This window comes from Triturus cristatus, chromosome 10 (assembly GCF_964204655.1).
Source record: "Triturus cristatus chromosome 10, aTriCri1.1, whole genome shotgun sequence".
NCBI classification, from domain to species: domain Eukaryota; kingdom Metazoa; phylum Chordata; class Amphibia; order Caudata; family Salamandridae; genus Triturus; species Triturus cristatus.
The window spans coordinates 224,828,355-224,850,778 of NC_140593.1; the positions used below are offsets into that span (position 1 = coordinate 224,828,355).

At 45.5% G+C, this 22,424-nt stretch overlaps 1 protein-coding gene across 1 annotated transcript in view; it reads right to left on the minus strand.

The window, feature by feature from the left end:
• The window catches only part of LOC146789243 (serum paraoxonase/arylesterase 2-like), a 403,316-nt gene that overhangs the window by 140,044 nt on the left and 240,848 nt on the right, over window positions 1-22,424 (minus strand). Inside the window, exon 4 of the mRNA XM_085630862.1 lies at window positions 16,034-16,202. Coding sequence (XP_085486988.1) covers window positions 16,034-16,202 — 169 coding nt within the window. The remainder of the gene's footprint in view (window positions 1-16,033; window positions 16,203-22,424) is intronic.

Sequence of the window (22,424 nt, forward strand, 5' to 3'; positions counted from 1 at the left end):
TCAGACCAGCCAACTAGCCCTTGAAGTCAGTCTGGGTTCTGGGTTCAAGAGCTGTAGCTCCAGTCCTTCTTACCCAGGCAAGCGGGAAGCAGGCAGCAGGTCAGCAAAGCAAAGCAGTAGTCCAGCAGACTGCAGCCCTTCAGAAGCACAGCAGTCATCCTACCTAGCAGAGTATCCACAGGTCCAGAAGTGTACTGAAGAGTTGGTGGCCGAGGCCCAGTTTTTACCAGGCATCCAGCTTTCCCTGCCTAGGCTCCAGATCCACTACAGGGCTTTTCAGACCCTTTATGTGGAGGCAGGACACAGTCTACTCAAGTAAGTGCCAAGCTACTCACTCCCAGCCTGCCAGTGACGGCTCATTCAGGCACAGCTAATGCCGCTATTATGTGTGGCTAACTAGGAGGAATACACAAAGTCCAACTGTCAACTACACCCAGTCATGTGACCAGAGACCAGCTTCAGGCACTATATGGTAAGGCAAGAAAATGGCAAACTTTCTAAAAGAGGCATTTTCAGAATTGCAATTTAAAATCATGCTTCACCATAAGTAGGCATTGTAAATTGTGATTCCAGAGACACAAAACAAACAGGTCATATCTTCCCATTTGGAAGTCACACTTATAAAACATACTTAGGCAACTCTAATGTTATACTATGGGAGAGGTAGGCCTTGCAATAGAAAAAAACGTTTTTACTACCAGGGCATGTAAAGTTTAAAGGTACATGTCCTGCTTTTTAAATACATTGGACCCTGCCTCTGGGCTATCTAGGGCCTACCCTAGGGTGACTTATATGCATTAAAATGGAAGGTTTAGGCCTGGCAAAAGGTTTATTTTGCCCGGTCACAATGGCAGTTGAAAATTGCACACAGGCTCTGCAAAGCCAGGCCTGAGACAGGTTTAAAGAGCTACTTGAGTGAGTGGTGCACAGTGCTGTATTCCTACTAGTAGCCCTGGGTACATATAGTACCAATTTACTAGGGACTTATAAGTAAATTAAATATGCCAATTGGAGATAAGCAAATACAACCATGGTTAGAGTAGAGAAAACAAACACTTTAGCACTTGCTGGCAGTGGTAAAGTGTGCAGAGTCCTAATGCAAGCAAAAACAAGAGCAGGAAAAATGGGGAGGCACAAAGTTGGGGAAGGGATGACCACACTAAGACTGAAAGGTCTAAGAGGGCTATGAGAAGCACGCTTAAACATACTTACTTTAAGATCTTACAATGTTGGCACTGGACCTCTACACAACTATGTGCGGCTAAACCTCTCCTTCTTTCCTATTGGAGAGGAGGAGTATTAAACACATTCTTTGGGAGTGCCTCAAAATATGGGTCTACTGGCATCAAATTTGGAACTCAATGAAAGAGGTGCTGGACACTCCACTGGCCCTTACAGTGCAAATGGTACTCTTGCACAGCATCACGGATATAATATCTCTAGCAACCCATAGTAAGATGAGGATGTTATGATACTGGAGCACAATAAGCCTAGCTACCTTATGCAACTGCTTGGGGGATGTGCATAAGTGGCTGCCTATAAAAAGATTAATTTACAAACTCAATGTCAGGATGCCTCAATTTGAAGAGGTTTGGGCAATTTTCTGAAAGAAGGTGGACAGATAGACAGGGGCCACAACACCAGGAATCGCAACGTTGAACAAGATGCCTGCTAGAACAGCATAAGAAAGCTTTCAAGCTAAGAGAGGATTTCTTCTGTGTTAGACCTGTCAGCCTTAGGGAAGCCTTCCGTCAAACCTTTTGCATTCAACCTCCCATTTTTGCTAATCTCATTTTTTGTTAGTATTAGGACTCTGTGCACTTTATTACTGCTGACCAGTGCTAGAGTGCCTGTGCACTCTCCTTTAAACTTGATAAAATTAGTTCACATCCAATTGGCATATTTCATTTACATATAAGACCCTAGTAAAGTGGTATCACCTGTACCCAGGGACTGTACATTAAATGCTACTAGTGGGCCTGCAGCACACCTTGTGGCACCCAATTAAGTAGTACTTTAAACATTTCGCAGGCTTGCCACTGCAGCCTGTCTGTGCAGGTTTAAACTGCCATTTTGACCTAGCAAAATAAACCTTTTCCCAGGTCTAAACTTTCCCATTTAATAATCTACGTCACCCCTAGGGTAAGCCCTAAACAGACCATAGGGCAGGGTGCATTGTATTAAAAAAAGTTAGACATTTACTTTTCATTTTCACAAATCCTGGTAGTGTAAAACTCTTAAATGTGTTTTTCACTGCTGCAATGCCACTCCCTCCCATAATAAGTGCTGACTTTCAATTTGGGAGAAGGTAGGAATATGGAGTTTGGTGCCAAAAGAATTGTAATTTAGAATCCTCTTTCATAGTAAAGTCACAAATCTGAAAATGCCACTTTTAGAACATTGACATGTTCTTGCCCCAACCATTTGGTGCCTGCAGACTGTAGCCTGGGTCCCATGATTAGGTGTAGCTAGCAGTTGGTCTTTGTGCATTACCCCCAGACAGTGAGAAAAATGGGGAATGGGTGTTGGCAGGATGGACCAGCTCTGACTTAAAAGGGGGTGGAGCTCTCACCTACCACATTTGCACATCACAAAGACTCTGCCTCAGCACACTCACAAGCTCTTTTTCCGTAATTATGAAATAAATCAAAACTCTCCTTACGCGTGTGCCAAAGAAATCTGCCTTTTCTCCCCACGGTTGGTTTGACAGGGACTGCTCTAAAGCCTTGCATTTGTTGAAAGCAGCTCTGAAATCCAACCCTAGAAATCGTCAAGAGATCCAGTTTGCCAGACACAATTACCGCACCAAGCGTCAGGCAAGGAAAAATCAGCTGAAGTTGTTGGCCTGGGCAGCTTTGGTGGAAGCCTCCGAACAGAAAGACAATACCGCTTTCTGGAGGGCAGTCAACGCCCCCTTCTTCCGATCTTCCCAGCCCTCGACTTTGGATTCAGCCATTACCCCGGAAACCTGGGTCAACCATTTTAGTACTCTATATAATCCAATCAACTTGGATAATCTACCATCTGAGATTGATTCTGTATCCAACTCCCCTCCCGACCTAACTACCTCTTCCTCTTTCCCCCTAAATATCGTCTTCGACCACGTTGAAGTACTAATGGCTTTAAAAGACAGCCCCTCCGGGAAAGCCCCAGGCCCAGACTGCGTCCCTATAGACGTTTTTAATTCACAGCCTGATTTATGGGCCCCACTGCTCACTAATGCTCTGAACTCTCTGAACTCCACCGGTTTCATTTCCACCTGGCCAGAGGCAGTTGTCGTCCCGATTTTTAAAAAAGGTGCGAGGGATATTCCCGCCAATTATCGCCCTATCTCACTCTTAGACTCCCTCATGAAGGTAGCCGGGCGAATCATTTTAAACAGACTACACGACTGGCTAAGTACCCAAGATATTATTTCTGACATGCAATATGGTTTTAGACAAGGTAAAGGCACCATCGAACAGGGCTTCAATCTGTCTCTTATAATAGCCAAATACACTCAGGCGAAAAAAGGAAACCTCTTTATAACTTTTGTTGACCTCAGTTCAGCATTTGATTGTGTCGACCATGGGCAGTTATGGGACTCCCTCACAGAGATTGGTTTAGACCCTACTATTATATTATTCATCAAAGAGTTGTATAGGGATGCATCGGCTCGTGTGAGATATGGCACCAATGGAGAATGTTCCGACAGATTCGCTATCAGACGAGGTGTAAGACAGGGTTGTATGCTCCTTTACTTGTCACCCTTTATATCAACTCTGTCAGTCACCATCTGTTTAGAACTTTCCACGACTACCCAACAATCAACGGTAAATCGATTCCCATCTTGCTCTACGCCGACGATGCGGCAATTATGTCCCTGACTCCCATGGGTCTTCAGAGGGCTGTTACTGAATTCACTGACTTTATGTCAAAGAGAGGTTTAAAAGTCAACACCTCCAAAACTTATAGCATGTCCTGTGGTCAAGGGATTGGGAAAAAGCCATGTACTATCCTTTTGAATGGCAACAAATTATCCAACGTTGATAGTTTCCCTTACCTGGACATTACCTTTAACAAGAGGGGTACTTGGAGAGCCGCGGCCCAAGCTAGAGGTTCAGCAATGTCTAAAGCAATTGGCGCACTGACAAACTTTTCAAAAAAACTAGGGGGCCGTCCAATACGCCCTTTACTCCAGATCTATCGGGCGAAGTGCACCTCAACCGGCACCTACGGGTCAGGGATCTGGGGGATTGAACCTGTCGAACAAATCCAGCGCCTTGAGAATGCCTTTTTACGCTATCTCCTGGCTGTTCCCCCTGGCACCTCCACCTACATGGCGCACACAGAACTGGGCCTCACATACATTGCAGACACAATCGATTCCTCTCCCCTCATCCTATGGCATAAAGTTTGGATTAATGAAGAAACCCCATTTAATAGGGAAATCATCGCAGACTGTCTAAAATTGACAGAGGTCAGGAACATTAAATGGTTGAACTATGTAAAAGGGTTGTCCACTGACATCGGGCACCCGGAATTCTTTGCTGACCCCTCAACCTTAACTCACATATCCAAGGCCGAGCTAAAGCGACTCGTTTTAAATCATCTGCACCGCAAACGCTGGCTCTTAGAAACACAGAAGTCCACCATTGTTGATTATCAAAACTTGATCACTGTGACTGGTATTCAGCAATACTTATTACTAGAACCATCCCCATTCACCCGTATGCTCCTGACCCGTCTCCGCACCAACACGTTCTTTAGACTCCTTACTTTTCCTAATCCAAACTGCTGGGACACCGACCTACAAAAATGCCCCTGCGATGGCCTCTCGCCCCAATCCAACATTCACTGCATCCTTTTTTGCAGATTTTATCAACTGCCAAGGACTATTTTCTTAAAACCACTGCTGAAATCCTGGGGAATACGCACATGCAAACTGGCATACTCCAAATTAAAAACCTTGGAAACCCCCTTAGTCTTGGCAGCCATGTCATCTTATCTGAAAATGACGATGAGGCTGAGGTCATCAATGCAATCCTAACCAGTCTTATACTTTGTTGCCTGATCGTACTTATCCTTTTAATCTCTGTGATTTTAATTATGCTATTAACTGCATGTAATTTTAGCTGTTTTAAGGATTTTTACATGTGTGTACTTTTTTGATATTGTTTTTACATATCGAATAAAGCTCCGTATCTATCTATCTATCACTCACAAAGGGTTTCACATTAGTGTTTTGCACCCCCAGACAACTAGGGCCAGGACAAGGAGGCACGAAAGTCCAGACATCTTTGTAGGGAAGGACTCTGAGAGCTTCTCCCATTTCAAAGTGGGCACCAGATACAAGTAGTGGACCCTCAGACCCAACTGTTCAGTACACCTCTGGACCTGTGGTAGACCTAGGCAAAGTACTAGTGAGCCATTCTGCTGCCCGGGTGTGAAGGATTGGACCTGCACCTTGAACCCAGGACCACCAGATTGACTTCATGAACTAGTTGGCTGACCTATAGATGAGAGCCTCGGACAGAAAAGACACCAACCATCCTGAGCCCTACAATTTGACTCTGCTTTCTGTAAATCCTATCCCCCAAAAGTAGTGCCGTTCAGTCTTGGACACCTGGAAGAGGGGCTAAAGGTGCTCTGCCAACCCAGCTCTCCTCAGAACTGATGCACCGCGACAAACCTGATGCAGCTCTTCACAGTGCCTCATAAGGATCAATGCCACATGACTCTGCCTCGATGCAACCACATATTACAGCCCATGCAGCTCATCATAACTGCCACTGCGCAACACATCCTCCACGCACGCCTGCATTGCAGCTCTCACAACTTACCAGAATTGCAGCTGTAAAATGCATTCCTCTATGCAAGCCCGCATCTCAGCCCTGACAGCTCATAGGAACCACCAGTGCGCGACATATCTGACGCAGACCTTGAATTGCTTCTCAGGACCACTGAGGCGCAACTCTCCAAAACCAGGATTTAAGTTAAATTTCTCAGCGGGGCTAACTTGGTCCCTGTATACGGACTCATCTGTGTACTACTATTCTCATTCGATGAAGCATTGAGAGCTTTCAAAACATCTTCCAATTCCAGGACATTAACACCAGAATGTACCTGAGGAGTTTTAGTTACTGCCTTTATTTTAGGGGTGCTACTATGCGTATTTAGAGGCAGTTCCCAGGTAAGTGAACCCAAATCTGGTAAACCAGGGAACATAATTTAAGGTCTAAATCCAGTCTGATGCACAGATGGGTCTGCAATTTCATCACAAGGAGAAACTGTCCTAATTGGACTTAAACTAACAAATTCTCCCACCTTCCTCTGATGCTTGTTGCTGAGCAGGGACAGCTGAGTTTTGAATACCATTTCAACTGGAACCTGGTTTATATCTAGAAGCCACTGATCCAATGTTAACATGGACTGTACAAAGAGTGGAAGCTCCAGGAACACAAGTCCCTGAAATCCCTCCCATCATGTTTTGATTCACCGTAATAATCCCCAACACACTCTATTCTTTATTCACCGAAGAAATCCCGATCGCATTTGTGCTTGTATTTATTAGTGCAGTAGCCACTCCAGTTTTCCCATCTGCAGCCTCGCTCCCAACTGCTCTGTTCGAATCTCATTATATGGAAGTGGTCCCTCAGACATTAATACATCTAACATAACATAAAAAGACTAAAAGACTGTTGCTAGTATCACTATTTTCATCTTTCTCTCCGGATTCTCTTGTTTTATCCTTCTTTCTCTTTTTGGTCCCTTTTTACATTTCTCCGCTTTGCAATAATAGGTATAATTTTGCTCCCTCTATCATGTCAGTTCTCCTCCTTTTTTGCTCTGCATAAATACGCACTGCCTTTTTGACTCATCCCTGAAATCTCTCTTCCTCTGCCATGAGTAGCGCACTCCCCGGCGATAAGTGCTTAAAACTGTGGGGTCTAGGTTGTGGTTTAATTTCATACAAAATTCTGCTCAAATTTACAATGACTCTTAAATTAAATGTACCATAAACTCTAGAAAGCCTTCTTTCTCAGTGATTTTGTGCGAACCAAATGCATGTATGTAACCCCACATTTATTGCCATAAAATGACCTGCAGTATCTTCGGGCAGGGCTTCTACCATCCACTCTATAAGATATGACAATTGACAATATCTCCTCTAAACAAATCTCGTACAACTTTAAAACATTTCATTTTCAATTAAGAAGGCAACACGGTCACAGACCAGTAAACTGTTTACTAGCGCTTGAAGCTCCTTGCTGGAATGCCAACCCTGTTATGCTAAAAGGTAGTGAGCACATATATTTAATAGACAAGCTGCACATTGCTTTATGGACTGGGAGCCTCCAAGTGACAAGACTGATCTTATCCATGACCTTTCCCAAGTAAATTTCATTGCTGCCAGCTCCGGCAAAAATTCTGGAGAGGGCAGTTCAGAAGCAATTGGCTACACTTCTAGAAATGAACGGCCTCCTACATGACTCACAATCTGGTTTCAGAGCTGAGTACAGCACGGAGACCGAGCTTCTTGATGTTGCCGAATCTGCACGAGAGTCTGTGGACCTGGGCGCCTCAGCGATGCTGGTACTACTAGACCTGGCAGCCGCATTCGATACAGCTGCACACCTGATTCTGCTCAGGTGACTGATTCAAGTGGGAGTGTGGGAACATTTTTTGTCCTGGCTACAGTCATTTATGGAAAAATCGCTCGCAGCAGGTGTTTCGGCATCCTTTTCTCTCCTCTAAGAAACCTCTAGTATGCGGGGTGCCTCTGGGTTCTAAGCTGAGCCCACTGCTGTTCAATATCTGCCTCGCCCCACTGGCTACTCTTTTTGAGTCTAGGGTGTGAAGGTGGTTTCCTATGCTGATGACACGCAGCGGGTGTTCTCTTTTAAAGAACAGTCAGCAGTGGCCTTTCATAATTTCAATGAGAGCCTGAAAAACATCTCAGTATGGATGTATGAGAATTACCTTAAACTTAATGCAGAGAAGAAGGAAGTCTTGTTCTTCACTCAGGCATCACCCCCACCATCAAACCTCTGGTAGCCTTCAGAGCTGAATCCACCACCAACCCCGGCGGATTCAGCTAGAAACCTGGGAATCAGACTGGACAAAGATCTTTCTTTTAAGATGCAGGTGCATCACATTGCGTCCCTGTGCTTTTGGAAACCAAGAGCCAATAGGAAATTCATACGCTTTCTGCCAGAGGAATGCCGGACGATTACAGTCCATGGTCCGGTGACCTCACAGCTGGACTACGCTAATAGCTTGTACATGGGGTTGCATGCATACCTAGTCCGCAGGCTTCAGATAATTCAAAATTCTGTGGCTAGACTGATTTGGCGGGTACCCCTCCAATGTCACATCTCCCATCATCTGAGACAGCTCCACTGGCTTCCGGTTACCAGGTGGATTGAGTTCAAGTCATTGATCCTGGCTTGTAGAGCCACCAGAGATTTGGGCACAGGCTATCTCAGGAAGAGTCTGCAGTTATATCATCAGGAGCAGGCCCTGAGATCCAACCACCCCAGATTCTTGCGGGTTCCACATTTCTCTAAGGCCCGGCAAGGTCCTTTGACGTGAAAACAGCGAAATTGTGGAATGGTCTGCCGGCCCATCTCCGCCTTATTGAAACTGAACCGGAATTCTGGAAAGCGTTAAAAAACCTGGCTCTTCACCCAGTCATAACGGCCGACTTTAACTCCTCGGGACACTACTTCCGAGGTAGCCGTGCGCTCTAGAAATGTCATTATCATTAAATGTATACTTTGATGTAGTTGTCTTGTATAGCTATCACCAAACGGACTTTCTCTGCAGATATGTCCAACTGCATGCTTCTGGAGGTGGAATCTCTGTGGCCATGCTACCATCTGGACACTGTGTGACAAATGTGTGGTCACTAACATTTTCCAAAACCCAGGTGGCACTTTTGCAGTCAGAACGTTAAAAGAAGCAGCATCCACGGAACATGGAATTCTACATATTTTTGTTTTATATTTTCTATAATGCTACTTTACCTAAAAGAGATTAGTGCACTTGGAATAAAATATTAAAGTAATGAACACAACATACTATTGGCCTGATCAAGTGGAAGAAGGCACAGTAATACATTTGAAGTGGAGGGAGGCAAAGGTGATAAGGACAAACATTATATCTGTGCTCAGATAGTTAAAATGAATACAGAACTAGTTAATTTTAACAGTTTCCTGAAAGAAAGGAGACCAAGTTGGTTTGTGATTATGTGGCGGATGGGGACTCTAGGGACCAGTTGCAATGCCAATGAAGTGAAGGACATTTTGTGTGCCAGAGAGGTTTTAAAAAGTTTTCGATTTCCAGCTAACAGGTGTCTTTACTCTTAGTCCACTCTGTCCGCTGGAGATGACCAGAACGTTTGTCAGAGAAGGATCATGGATTCATGCAGCTTATCCTTCTTGACCTCTCTGCTGAATTTGCTACAGCAAACCACTGTAAACTCATTAAAACCGTTAAGGAGTGTATGTGTCTTGGAAGAGTGGTCATCAAATGTTTTGCAGCTAACTTGACAAACCAGTCGCTGTGATACACATATCTTTCTGGCTCTCATTCAGATGACTTAACTCAAGTAGTCCACAGGGCTGTTTTCTGGCCTCTATTCTCTTTATCCTATATAAGGAACCACTTGGAGTCATACTGAAGAATCCAGGGCTCCTTTATCATCAATATACAGATGTATATCTTAAGATCTCCTCCTCCAGTGGTTTCCAACCTAGCTTATACCCTAAAATCTGTTCAAGAATGGATGACGCCTTCATCACTTAAAACTTAATCATTCTAAAAATGTTTCTCATCTTGTCTTCCTAGTTACCACTACCAGCTCATTCTGGAATGTCTCAATTAGTGTTCTTGACCTCACACCTACCATCACTGACTGAGCAACAAACAGTGTGTCATTCTAGAATTAATTTTCAGAATCAATCAACACTATAGTGTGAAATTAGCACTTTCAATAGCTCACGGGGATTCGCTGTTCCATCCTGAACAAGTCCTTAAGACTCTTATTCCATCACTGGTGCTGTCAACGATTCACTATTGCAACTCCGTTCTGACAGGACCCAAAGTGTACGGGCTCCTTTGATAGCAGTGCTGGATGAAGCAGTAAGTTTATTTTCTGGCACCAAAAGGCAAGGCCACATCCCACCAGTACTTCTAAATTTCCAATGGGTTTCCATTGAACAAATTCTTTATATGTAACAGCCTGCATCACTCCTAAGGTCCTATAGACTTCCACTCTACGATACCGGATATTGAAGTTAAACACATCGGAAAAGATAAGATTCTCATGTAGTGCTGAGATATTTCTTCTTTGATCCCCACTTTTTAGGAAAGCTTGCATTGTGCCACAATCCTTTTAGGAGAGTGCTTCTAAATTAATTGGCTCTTTGCCTCTGGGTTTAAGAATCACTACTTCATAGTCTATATTCAAAGCCTACCTCCTTTTTTTAAAATATTTTTCATTAGACCCCTTTCTTGGGATCCACTGTCAGCCAGCTTCTTCCTAGACGTCTTCTGCAAGACACTTAAAATATCTCGTTAGGCCCTGACTTTGATCCAGCTTCTCTCTCCTATCTTTTTCCTGCTCTCCATCAAAGGACATACTACTCCATATCGCCAGACAGTCAGATATTCATGGTCTGCTTACTTTAACTCGTAACAATCTCTATACACAAATTTCTCTCATCCTGGGTAAACACCCTCCAACATTACCCTTCACAAGACTACTGGCGGATCATTTCCGACCAAAGAATAACTGTGTCTCATTTATAGTGTGCATTTTTCTCCTTGTACAGCCTGAAAGGCTTGTATAACTTTGTATTAGGATGTAACGTGCTACTCTGTACATAATGTATGTGAAAACCTTATAAATAAGTAACAAGTTACTTCCTATTTAAAGCACTTTAAAACCTTCGGTCAATGTCCATGCAATATTGCATACATAAATAAGTCAAGGTGGCATTCCTATATGCTGGGCAGTGTTTATAAGACAACTATGACATTTTATTCTGGCCTGAACTGTAAGCATGACTACCTCCTTTAATAACTGTGGAATGTGGTTGAATTGTATCTTGTAGTTAAGAGTGGAGATGTACTCGAAAGCACCCAACTAAAATAGGGTATGAAGGGTTTGACTAGCATATGCACAGCTGTTAATTTGTTGATGTGAATTCATATGGATAGTATGTTGTCAATGGTGATGCTAAAGAATTTGGATGGCTAGAATGTGAGACAAGTTCAAATCACCAAGATTGAATTTGTCGAGAAAAGCAGTAATTCTTTTTTTGACCTTGAGTGTAAAGATGCATTTTGATTTTTTAAATTTAACATGTGAAATTTGACATCCATTCCTGAATTTTCTCAAAATGCTACATGAGACGGATATTGTTTTTGAAAAATAATCTCCTTAGGTATAGCTGTGTGACGTCAAGATACTGATGTGTGGTGACTCCAGAGCCCGCAAATATTTTGCTGAAAGGTTCTACAGAATGACTGAACAGTATTTGAATAAAATAAAACCCTGGGGCCACTTTACTTCAATTTGCAACAGACATAATGTGGTTACCAATCTTCAACTGTTCGTTACAATTGCAGAGGTATGCGGAAAACCAATTCAGCACCTCAATGAAAAAGCCCACTCTGAATCTTGTTAGCACTCTGGTAGTCAACCATGTCACAATGTGCTACTAAAACAAGAAGTAGAAATAGGCAAGGGTTACCCTCCATTGTATATACCATTTCTGTGATCAAGTACCTTTAGGATATTGAGCTAAACCCAACCTAGAATCATGATACGTAGTCAGCGAGGATGTGATTTTCTTTAACACATTAGATTAGTTGTACAGCATTTAATGACTTTGCCTAGTCATTGTAAGTTGGTGATAGGCCTGAATTTTGATAAGATGTTAGGGGCAAGGTTTGACTCCTTCACAATAAGGGAGCTTCGGACTGTTTTTACGCAATTCGGGAAAATACATTACACGAGTTATGCACTAATTAACATCACCATCATCATTAGATGCCAGAATTTTCTAAGAGGTGAAATTGTGATGTGACAGGTGGTTGTTGTTTTGGGGTAGAGACTGTCAATTTGTGTGCAATATAGTAAAATTTTGTCTCGTCACTTTGATTTTGTTAGAAATTAAAGAAGTTCAACATCATTGGTAAAGACATAACAGAGCAACAGATGTCTTAATACATTTGAAAAGTATGTTTGCTTCTGAAAGAAATTAGAATTTACTGTTAATACGACCATTTTGCACCCCTTTTTCAAGGTTTCGCGTTTGGTAAGATGCACAAGAGAATTTAAATTACTAGAAACTTTTCAAAAGTATGTAAATTTGCTCTCCATTTCAAGACGAAAATCACAAAACCGTGGATAGTTCTTTTGGGATTGGAGATATTTCAGATTAAGAGAAGTAATTAAGTAATTGATGTCATGAATGGTTTTGTTCTAATCCTCCACGACAGTACTGCAATACATGGAGCTTGATGTGGTCGAGTTGAGATGATAGAAAATCATCAAGGGCAGATTGTGTTATTCTTTTCTGCAGAATAGGTTGTTTTTCAATGAATGAATGAACGATGGTTGTTTACATAGTGCACAGCTATGCCAGGAGTGTCCCGGCGCTTAAACATCAGCATCCAATGACAAACAGAAGGACAGCACCCATCCAGATTCGCCATCCCTTAACTTCTAAAAAATATCTGTTTCAGGGCCTTTTCGAAACTACCCTCTTCAGACAATTTCAAGTGTCTCAGCAACTGGTTCTACAGCCTGTGGTCAGGACCGTGTACGAAGAGCCCCCCTACGTTGTTTTTTAAACTGGGGGACCTATCGGTAGCCCAGCCTGACTGGAGCGCAGCTATCTCCCAGGACTGTAAGCTTTCATCCTTTCATTCCGGTACAACATACCCCTGTCATGCAGAGCTTGGTGTGTCAAAGCTAGTGCCTTGAGAATCACTTCCTTACACACTGGGAGCCAATTGAGCTTCTCGCCGAAAGCCAATACAGGTGAATGCTTCGGCAGCCCATACAGTAAGCAGACTGACATATTTTGCACAACTTGTAAGCGCTGGATTAGTATGTATAATATTCCAGAATACCCAGATAGAGGATATGGACATAATCCAGGCGTGACAATATCAACACCCTGACCAATGTGGTCTGTACTTCCTGAGGTATCAGGTAGGCAAACAATCCAAAGACAGGATTTCAACACCGAAGAGACTTGGGCTTTAAAGGATAAGTTTGAATCTAATAGAACACCCAGATATCTAGCCACCTCCATGGGGGGGGGGGGGGGAAGGCAGTGAAACGTTGCTTGGCCATCCCCTTGTCCATCCCAGAAGAGGGTCTGGTTCAAACAGCAGGACCTCAGTCTTCTCTGGGTTGCACTGAAGTTTGTTCCGTCTATGTTCACTCAAGAGGCACTTTTAGGCATAGAGCAAAAGATTCCTTGGCCCGAACTGAATCTCCTTCGTAAGCTAATAGGAGCTGAGAATCATCCGCATAGGAAATAATCTTAATGCCGAACAATTCCACCAGATATGCCAGGGGAGACAGATAGATGTTACAGAGGGTAAGAATCAGGGCACAACCCTGAGGCACCCCCTATCTTAGCTGCTTGACTTTAGATGAAAATGGCTTCATCCATACAACCTGCTATCTTTCCCCAAGAAATTATCCCAGCTAGCCAAGGGCCATATCTGCCACTTTAGCAAAATGCTGTGGTCCGCCATGTCAAATGTTGCAGACAGGTTCTAAAGCACCAATGCTGCATTAAGACCGGCGTCCAAATTCAATCTAATCGCTTCAGCGATTTCTAGCAATGCTGTCTCCGTGGTGTGTCAAGTGCGAAAGCCTGATTGAGAAGGGTGTAGCAGCGTGTCAGCGACAAATGTATTAAGCTGATAGTTTACACATTTTTCCAAGATTTTAGCAGCTGTGGGGAGTAATGAAACTGGTCGAGAGTTAGCCTGTACTTCTGAGTCTGCAATCGTCTTTATAAGAAAGGCAATCACATTTGCTCTCTTCCGGAAATCAGGAATAGCACCTGACTGAAGAGAAACAGAAAACAACTACTGATAAGTAGGGGCAATACAATCCGCAACCAGCGCCAAAATATGCAGGGGAAATGGGTCTTTGTGTGAACTTGACTTGCACAGTGCCAACTGCTTGTGTCCTCTATTGTATGGGGTACAAAGAGTATCAAGTTATGTTCTGCTCTAGGCCCTATAATATCGCTAACTACTCTGACAGAAGCCGGTGAGTTAGGACTTCCCCTATTCCCTTGAACTTTGAAAACCTTGTCTTTGAAAAATTCACTTAGTCTTGTGCAAATAGTCTGTTAAGGCACTGGATGGGGGCCTTTGCTTTAGGGTTGACAAAACTGGAGACAATCCTAAAGATTTCCTTATCATCATTGTTGGCCTCTCTAAAAGGTTGAGTATACAAGGAGCTTGGTGCTTCTTTTATGTTCTTATAATACAAATTGAGGGCCAGTTTATGACCAACTTTATATTCCTTTAAGTAATGGCACCGCCATGCTCTCTCAAGCTTTTTGCACGCAGCTCTCTCCCTGACCAGCTCCTTAGAAAACCAACCGGCCGAACGAGCCTTATACCCCTTCCTAATAGACCTCCTTTGTGCATTCAAATCGCCCGTTTCCAGGAGCCAATTTAAAATCGCTTTATCACACTCATTGACCCCACCGGAGAGTAGTGGTTTTGACTCATCTAGGGATTTTCATTGAGTCAATGAGTGAATCCTTATTCCAGGTTCTAGATCCTTGCTCCTGTATCAAGGCTCCTCTTTCCATTGTGCCCAAATACGGCCAAGAAAACCGAAGCAGGAAATGATGAGACCAGCACACCTGTACTGGGCACTCACACTGAACTGTTAAATTAGAAATTACACCATCAATTGCGTGACTTACTCTGTGTGTGGGTCCAGTCTCAACATGCATTAGATTGAATGAGGATAAGGTGTCTAGAAAACGTCGAGCCGCGGGATTCTTCGCCTTCTCCAGGGGAATATTAAAGTCCCCTAGGATCATAGTGTTCGTATAATTAATACAAATACATACATGGGACTATGGCCTGATCAAGAGATGCTAAAAAATCTCCACCTGGCCTGGTGGGCTGTAGCTCAATACACCAGAAAATTAGTGTTTGGCATTGGAGAGATGCTAAAACCTAGTGCTTCAGCACCCTTCAGTTTCTCCAGCTTAAATGTCTTGCATCTAAAACTCTGAGAATGATGGCAAGCCCCTACCTCTTGCCCTTCCTGTCTCCCTGCAGACAGACCTAGTTATCTGGGCTGGCTTACTGTCAGTCGGGACACATGTAGCAGTACACGGGGAGTACCAGGCATTCGTTTGTGGTCTACAGCACTGATTCAAATTCCACAGCTGGGTGGATGGACCCCTTATATTGACATTCAACTACAGACTCTAAGTTGGATAGCTGGAGTTCCTACGATAGGACTTCACTTTTATTCTTGTGGATGTCATCATATCCCACATCATGTGTTATTGGGGGTCGATGATTTGCTGACCCGTACTGGCATGCGTCTTGGATCATGACCGATTTGCGTGTATGAAATCACCTGAAATTATCTTTGAGAACATGGACGAAATGTGTTGCTGTTTCTGCTGTAAATTTGGCGACATATCATTTTTACAAGAATAAAAAAAGAATCGTTAACACCTTGGAATTCCATTTTGAAATGTATTCATATTGTTATTACTTGTGGGCACCTTTAATTTGTTTCAGCATTGCTAGCCACAGTCAGGCCAAGCAGAATCGCCAGGATTGAGGGTAGAGAATCTTTCAGTCATCCCTATTAACAATTACTAGCTGTTCCTAGTGTTATTGCATTCCTTTTCCCATAGATACCAAATGCATTGTCAGGCACAAGAGTTGCCGGAATTATATACAAAACAAATAGATATACAATGATTTATTTTCATGATATAAAAAAAGGATTTTTTGATTTACGTTTGCCTACCTTTTTCATCTATGTACTTGCTGATTCCATGAGGATTGAAAGACTCCAAATCAAATCCACGACTAATTCTAAGTACAATTGGTTTTAGTACTTCATCATTTACATCTACTAGCAGTATTTCACCATGTTTATCAGGAGCAAAGGATACCATTCCAGGATATCTTAAGCCCTAAAAAAAAAAAAGAGAAACCAACATAGGCATTCTGTTGTTCAGCCAGCATAACACATAATTTTTGACCACTTGCAGCAAGCACTATTTTCAGCTTGTTTGATGGAGGTATTTATGCCTAAAGGCAGCTATCTCTACTATTATTATTGGATAAGCCCTCCACAGGGCTTGGTCGCCCCACTCACTGCTGCCGCTCCTGCCTGCCTTTGCCGCCTCCTGCCTGCAGATTCCTTCGCTCGCTGCCCGCTGCTCCTGGGAATTTCCTGCTGCTCCTGGGAATTTCCCGCTGCTCGCTGCTTCTTGGAATTTCCCGCCGCTGCCTCCCTGCGGCCCCGCCCCCCTGTGATTCCATTCGCCGCCCCGCTCCCGCCACCCAGCTGCTCCTCCCTCCCGGCTCCTTACTTATGACGCCCCCAGAGCGACCGCGCAGCGGACGCGCGCAGCGGGAGCGCCGATTGAGCGCCGAAGGTGCAATAAAGGTAAGCCCGTCTGCGCCCGTCCGCGCCTGGACCGCGCCCAGCGCCAGACCCCCTGGTCCTCGCCAGCACACCCTGCACATCTACGACGCCAAAACCCTCCACGCACTCAACGCCGGCCGAAACACAGCCTGCTACCGAGCCACCCCGAGACGCACCCACGGACCCTTCACCTGTCTGACCTGCCGCTTCACCGGCCTCCGACCCAACACCGCACCTGCTAAACCGAGCCCCTGTGTAGTATTCCCATGTTAGAATGTTATGAGTCAGGTGGGGTTCCATGTTCCACTGGTCAAGGGTGGTTACTTTTACTTGGCTCTTGCCAGTTGTGGTTGTCTAAGCTGTTTCTCTCTTGTTTGGAATAAACATACATGGAACCCAAATCTGGCTTCACCTTGTCTTACATCACATTGGCGACGAGGATGGGATCAAGAGAGAAACAGCTTAGACAACCACAACTGGCAAGAGCCAAGTAAAAGTAACCGCCCTTGACCAGTGGAACATGGAACCCCACCTGACTCATAACATTCAGTAACATTGATTGGAGGAAAGCTTTGAGAGCCACTTTGCTTACATATCGAACCTCTCCTCACTCTGTAACAGGGTGTTCTCCTTTTGAAATGTTAAGAGGAAGGAAAGCCAGTTCGAAGCTCAGGCCTTGGTGGTTAAAATCTAATGATTTCAAGGACACTGTAGTGGATCTCAAAGCTGTCAGGGAACGTGTACAAAAATATCAAGACAAGATGCAAAAAGGGAACTGTAAAAATAGGAATTCTAATCATAAAATCAAAGTGGGCGATTTAGTACGTGTTAAGTTTGGGTGTCCAAATAGTAGGTGGTCAAAGTGGTCAGATCCTCTCAAAGTAATGGAGGTTTTTAGCAAAGCTGTCAGAGTACAAGGTGGGAAAATCTGGAATTTTAGAAGGGTATCTATCTATAGGTCTAATGATGTTTCTAGCAAATTGAGTGCTATGCCTCAAAGGGATATGGTTGGTAATGAGAGTGTTGATGATTTTCAAAATTTTCTTGATGCTTTTGAGAGCTCTTCCGGACAGGATTTTAATGCTCCTTTTTCCAATGTTCAAGAAATTGGTGAGGCTACTGTAGATTCAACTGTAATTCCAAGTGATGTGCCAACAAGCAGTGTAACATTGGGGGGGAAGTGTTTCTGTACAAAATGACGGGGTTTTGATTCCAAGAAGGAGTACCCGCACCAGGAAATTACCAGTTAAAATGAATGATTTTGTTAAATATTAATTCTACATGTCAAGTTTGTAAATTTCTTTGATTACACCAATGTTTTTTTTTTTGTTTTTTTTTATTTTTAAGGGGAAAGGTGTGTAGTATTCCCATGTTAGAATGTTATGAGTCAGGTGGGGTTCCATGTTCCACTGGTCAAGGGCGGTTACTTTTACTTGGCTCTTGCCAGTTGTGGTTGTCTAAGCTGTTTCTCTCTTGTTTGGAATAAACATACATGGAACCCAAATCTGGCTTCACCTTGTCTTACATCACCCAGCAACAAACATCTGATGTGCATCCTGCTCAACACCCGCTCCGTTCACAGGCATGCCGTCGAACTCTGGAACCTCCTCCACTCGAAAGCACCAGACATCGCCTTCCTGACGGAAACCTGGATGAACGCCTCCTCAGCGCCCGACGTCGCCATCGCCGTCCCGGAAGGCTACAAAATCACCAGGAAGGACCGCGTCAACCAGACAGGAGGAGGCATCGCCATCATCCACAAGAACACCATCCGCATCACGACCAACTCCGATGACACCTTCACCTCCGCCGAACACCTCCACTTCCAGATACACACCGACCCCAAGACCACGCTCAGAGGCACCCTCGTCTACAGACCACCGGGACCACGCACACAGTTCAGCGAAGACATCACAGACTTAGTCAGCCCGCACGCCATCAATTCCACCGACTACATCCTCCTGGGGGACCTCAACTTCCACCTGGAGGACAACAAGGACCGCAACACCACTGCTCTGCTGGACAACCTGGCCAACCTCGGACTCAAGCAACTGGTAACCACCCTCACCCACTACGCCGGCCACACGCTTGACCCAGTCTTCTCATCCAGCAAATACGTCACCTTCAGCCACTCCACCAATCTCCAGTGGACTGACCACAGCTGCGTCCACTTCAGCTTCAGTAAAACGACGACCCACCACCACCCTCAACAAGCCCCCCGCAGGAGCTGGAACAAGATCACCGGCGACCAGCTCACCACCTCCCTCAGCCAGAACCCCCCCACCAGCTCAACGGACCCCAACGAAGCTGCCAACAACCTCACACAGTGGATCACCAACTGCGCAGACGCCCTCGCACAACTGAAGAAGAACCCCCCAGCAGACATGGCAGCAAGAAAGCCTCCTGGTTCACCGACGAGCTCATCACCTCCAAGAAGAACTGCCGCTCCCTGGAGAACACCTGGCGCACCAACAAGACCACAGACAACATGACGGCCCTCAAACACGCCACCCGCAAACACCACCAACTGATCCGTGCCACAAAGAAGACAGCCTTCAAGGAACGACTGGACAACAACACCCACAACAGCAAGGAACTCTTCAGCATCGTCAAAGAGCTCTCCAACCCCGACGCCGGAAACAATTACATTACTCCCTCGCAAGACCTCTGCGACTCCCTCGCAGCCTTCTTCCACGACAAGATCGCCAACATTCACAACAGCTTCGGCCCACCAACCACGAACCCCACCACCGAACCAATGCCCCCCACCGCCACCCTCCGCACCTGGACCCCAGTCAGCACCGAAGACACAACACGCACAATGAACACCATCCACTCCGGATCCCCTACGGACCCCTGCCCACACCACATCTTCAACACGGCCGACCACATCATCGCACCCCACCTCCGCGACATCATCAATGCCTCCTTCAACACCGCCACCTTCCCGGAGTGCTGGAAACACGCCGAGATCAGTGCCCTGCTGAAGAAACCAACTGCAGATCCCTCCGACCTCAAGAACTACCGCCCCATCTCGCTCCTCCCGTTTCCTGCCAAAGTCATCGAGAAGACCATCAACAGACAGCTAGCCGCCTTCCTCGAGACCAACGGATCCCTCGACCACTCGCAATCCGGCTTCCGAGCCAACCACAGCACGGAGACCGCCCTCATCGCAGCCACAGACGACATCAGATCCCTAATGGACAACGGGGAAACTGCGGCCCTCATCCTCCTGGACCTCTCCGCAGCGTTCGACACTGTCTGCCACCGCACCCTGGTACAGCGCCTGAACAACACCGGCATCCAGGAGAAGGTCCTGGAGTGGATCACCTCATTCCTCGCCGGAAGAACCCAGAGAGTCTGCCTCCCCCCGTTCCAGTCAGCGGCCACCGAAGTCATCTGCGGCGTTCCACAAGGGTCATCGCTCAGCCCCACCCTCTTCAACGTCTACATGAGCCCCCTCGCAACCCTCGCACGTCAACACAACCCCAAGATCATCACCTACGCTGACGACACCCAGCTGATCCTCTCCCTCACCAGCGACCCGGACGCCGCCAGAGCCAGCCTACACGAAGGGATGAAAGGTCGCCGAATGGATGAAGAACAGCCGCCTGAAACTGAACTCAGACAAGACGGAGGTCCTCATCCTGGGATCATCACCCTCCGCCTGGGACGACTCCTGGTGGCCCCCCGCCCTGGGAGCCACCCCCAAGCCAACGGACCACGCACGCAACCTAGGCTTCATCCTGGACTCCTCCCTCTCGATGACCAGACAAGTCAACGCCGTCTCGTCTTCATGCTTCAACACCCTGCGCATGCTTCGAAAGATCTTCCGGTGGATCCCCACCGAGACCAGGAAGAAGGTCACCCAGGCCCTCGTCACCAGTCGGCTGGACTACGGGAACGCCCTCTACGCCGGCACCGCCGCCAAACTCCAGAAGAAACTCCAACGGATCCAGAACGCCTCAGCACGACTCATCCTGGACATCCCCCGACACAGCCACATCTCCGGACACCTGAGAGACCTGCACTGGCTCCCCGTCAACAAAAGAATCATGTTCCGACTCCTCACCCACGCACACAAGGCCCTCCACGACCTGGGCCCCAAGTTCCTCAACAGCCGCCTGACCTTCCACAAGCCCACCCGCCAGCTCCGCTCTGCCAGCCTCGCTCTTGCCACTGTCCCCCGCATCCGCAGAGCCACCGCCGGAGGAAGATCCTTCTCCTACCTGGCAGCCAAGACATGGAACTCCCTCCCCATCCACCTCCGGACAACGCAAGACCATCTCGCCTTCAGGAAGCAACTCAAGACCTGGCTGTTCGAGCAGTAGCGTTCCCCCCCCCCCCCCCCCCCCCCCCCCCAGCGCCTTGAGACCCTCCGGGTGAGCAGTGCGCTATACAAATGCCTATGATTGATTGATTGATAAAGAAAACATTGGCAGTATTCTACCAATCCTTGGTGCGCTTTCAGACGATCTCCCCCGGGGTGGCGCAGTGATTGAAGTTGCATCTCCACAACCCATACAAATTTCTAGCTGCGAGAATTCTTTGGGTATAGTTCTGAAACCTTCGTTAAATAAGGATGACTTTTTAATTAAAATTCTCTTCTGGAACATGGCCGGTCTTCGATCAAAGGTCACTAACGATATCTGGCTTGCCTTTATACGCAACTTCGATATCCTGTGTTTCCAGGAAACATGGGCTCCATCTGAATTTCATCTCGAAGGCTTCAAGACTTACTTTTCTCCAGCACTACCTTCCTCTTTTGGCAGGGCAAAGGGAGGTATGTCTATTTTCATATCAAACACTGTGCGATTTTCATCAATAGTACCATTAAAACTGGCCACAAACTTTCAAATTCTTATTCTACACCTGAATCGAAATAGGGCGATAGCACTTGTGAATTTCTATAATAACCTTTCTGTGGACGAACTTATGAAGGTAATGAATGAAATATACAATTGCCTTCAAGAATTATCCACAAAGATCCACAAGGAATTAACCTTAATATGGGGTGGAGATTTTAATCAAAACTTATGTATTCAGAGTGGGAAATCAGTTTGTGGAATTGAGGATGAAAACGGGGATCCAATAACCCACTTTTCCCATACCCCATCGGGCCATAGTCTAAATGAGATTTTGTTTGGTCTAGATCTCGCACTTGTAAATGATATGGTCAACCCTCCCATTCCTTTAGCCACAATTTTTCTTGGCAGAGGCAGGTCAACTACAATTGATTTTATTTTTTCTTCCACTCTATGGGTTAAAAATCTACTCACTTGTAAGACCCACGATATCGCCATCAGCGACCATTATCCAATTAGTCTTACATTAAAATTGTTTAAGAAACACGAGAGGCCTGATATTGAGCTAGCTTTAACTCAAAACAAATTAACAATCGATGGACTAAACGGATATTCTTTAAGGTGGGAAAAAGTGGACCCGAAGAGCATAACTGTATCCATTGTTACAAGAATGACCACAGCGATTAATAACTGCCTTGATCCCACTACTTCCCACAAGGGAATTATGGAAAACTTCGCTCTGTTGCTGGTAGCGATAAAGGAAACACTGTTCGTAGAGCTTAAGAATAGTAAGGCCAATCCTAAGGGCTGGTTTGACTCTTCCTGCACAAAAGCTTATCAGAGTTTGAAAGTAGCCCTCCACAACAAGCCAAGAGATAGAAAGGAGATTGCAGCCCTTAGAAATGATTACAAGCAGGCTCTAAAGTGTCGGAAGGACAATTTGAAAAATGATCTCTGGG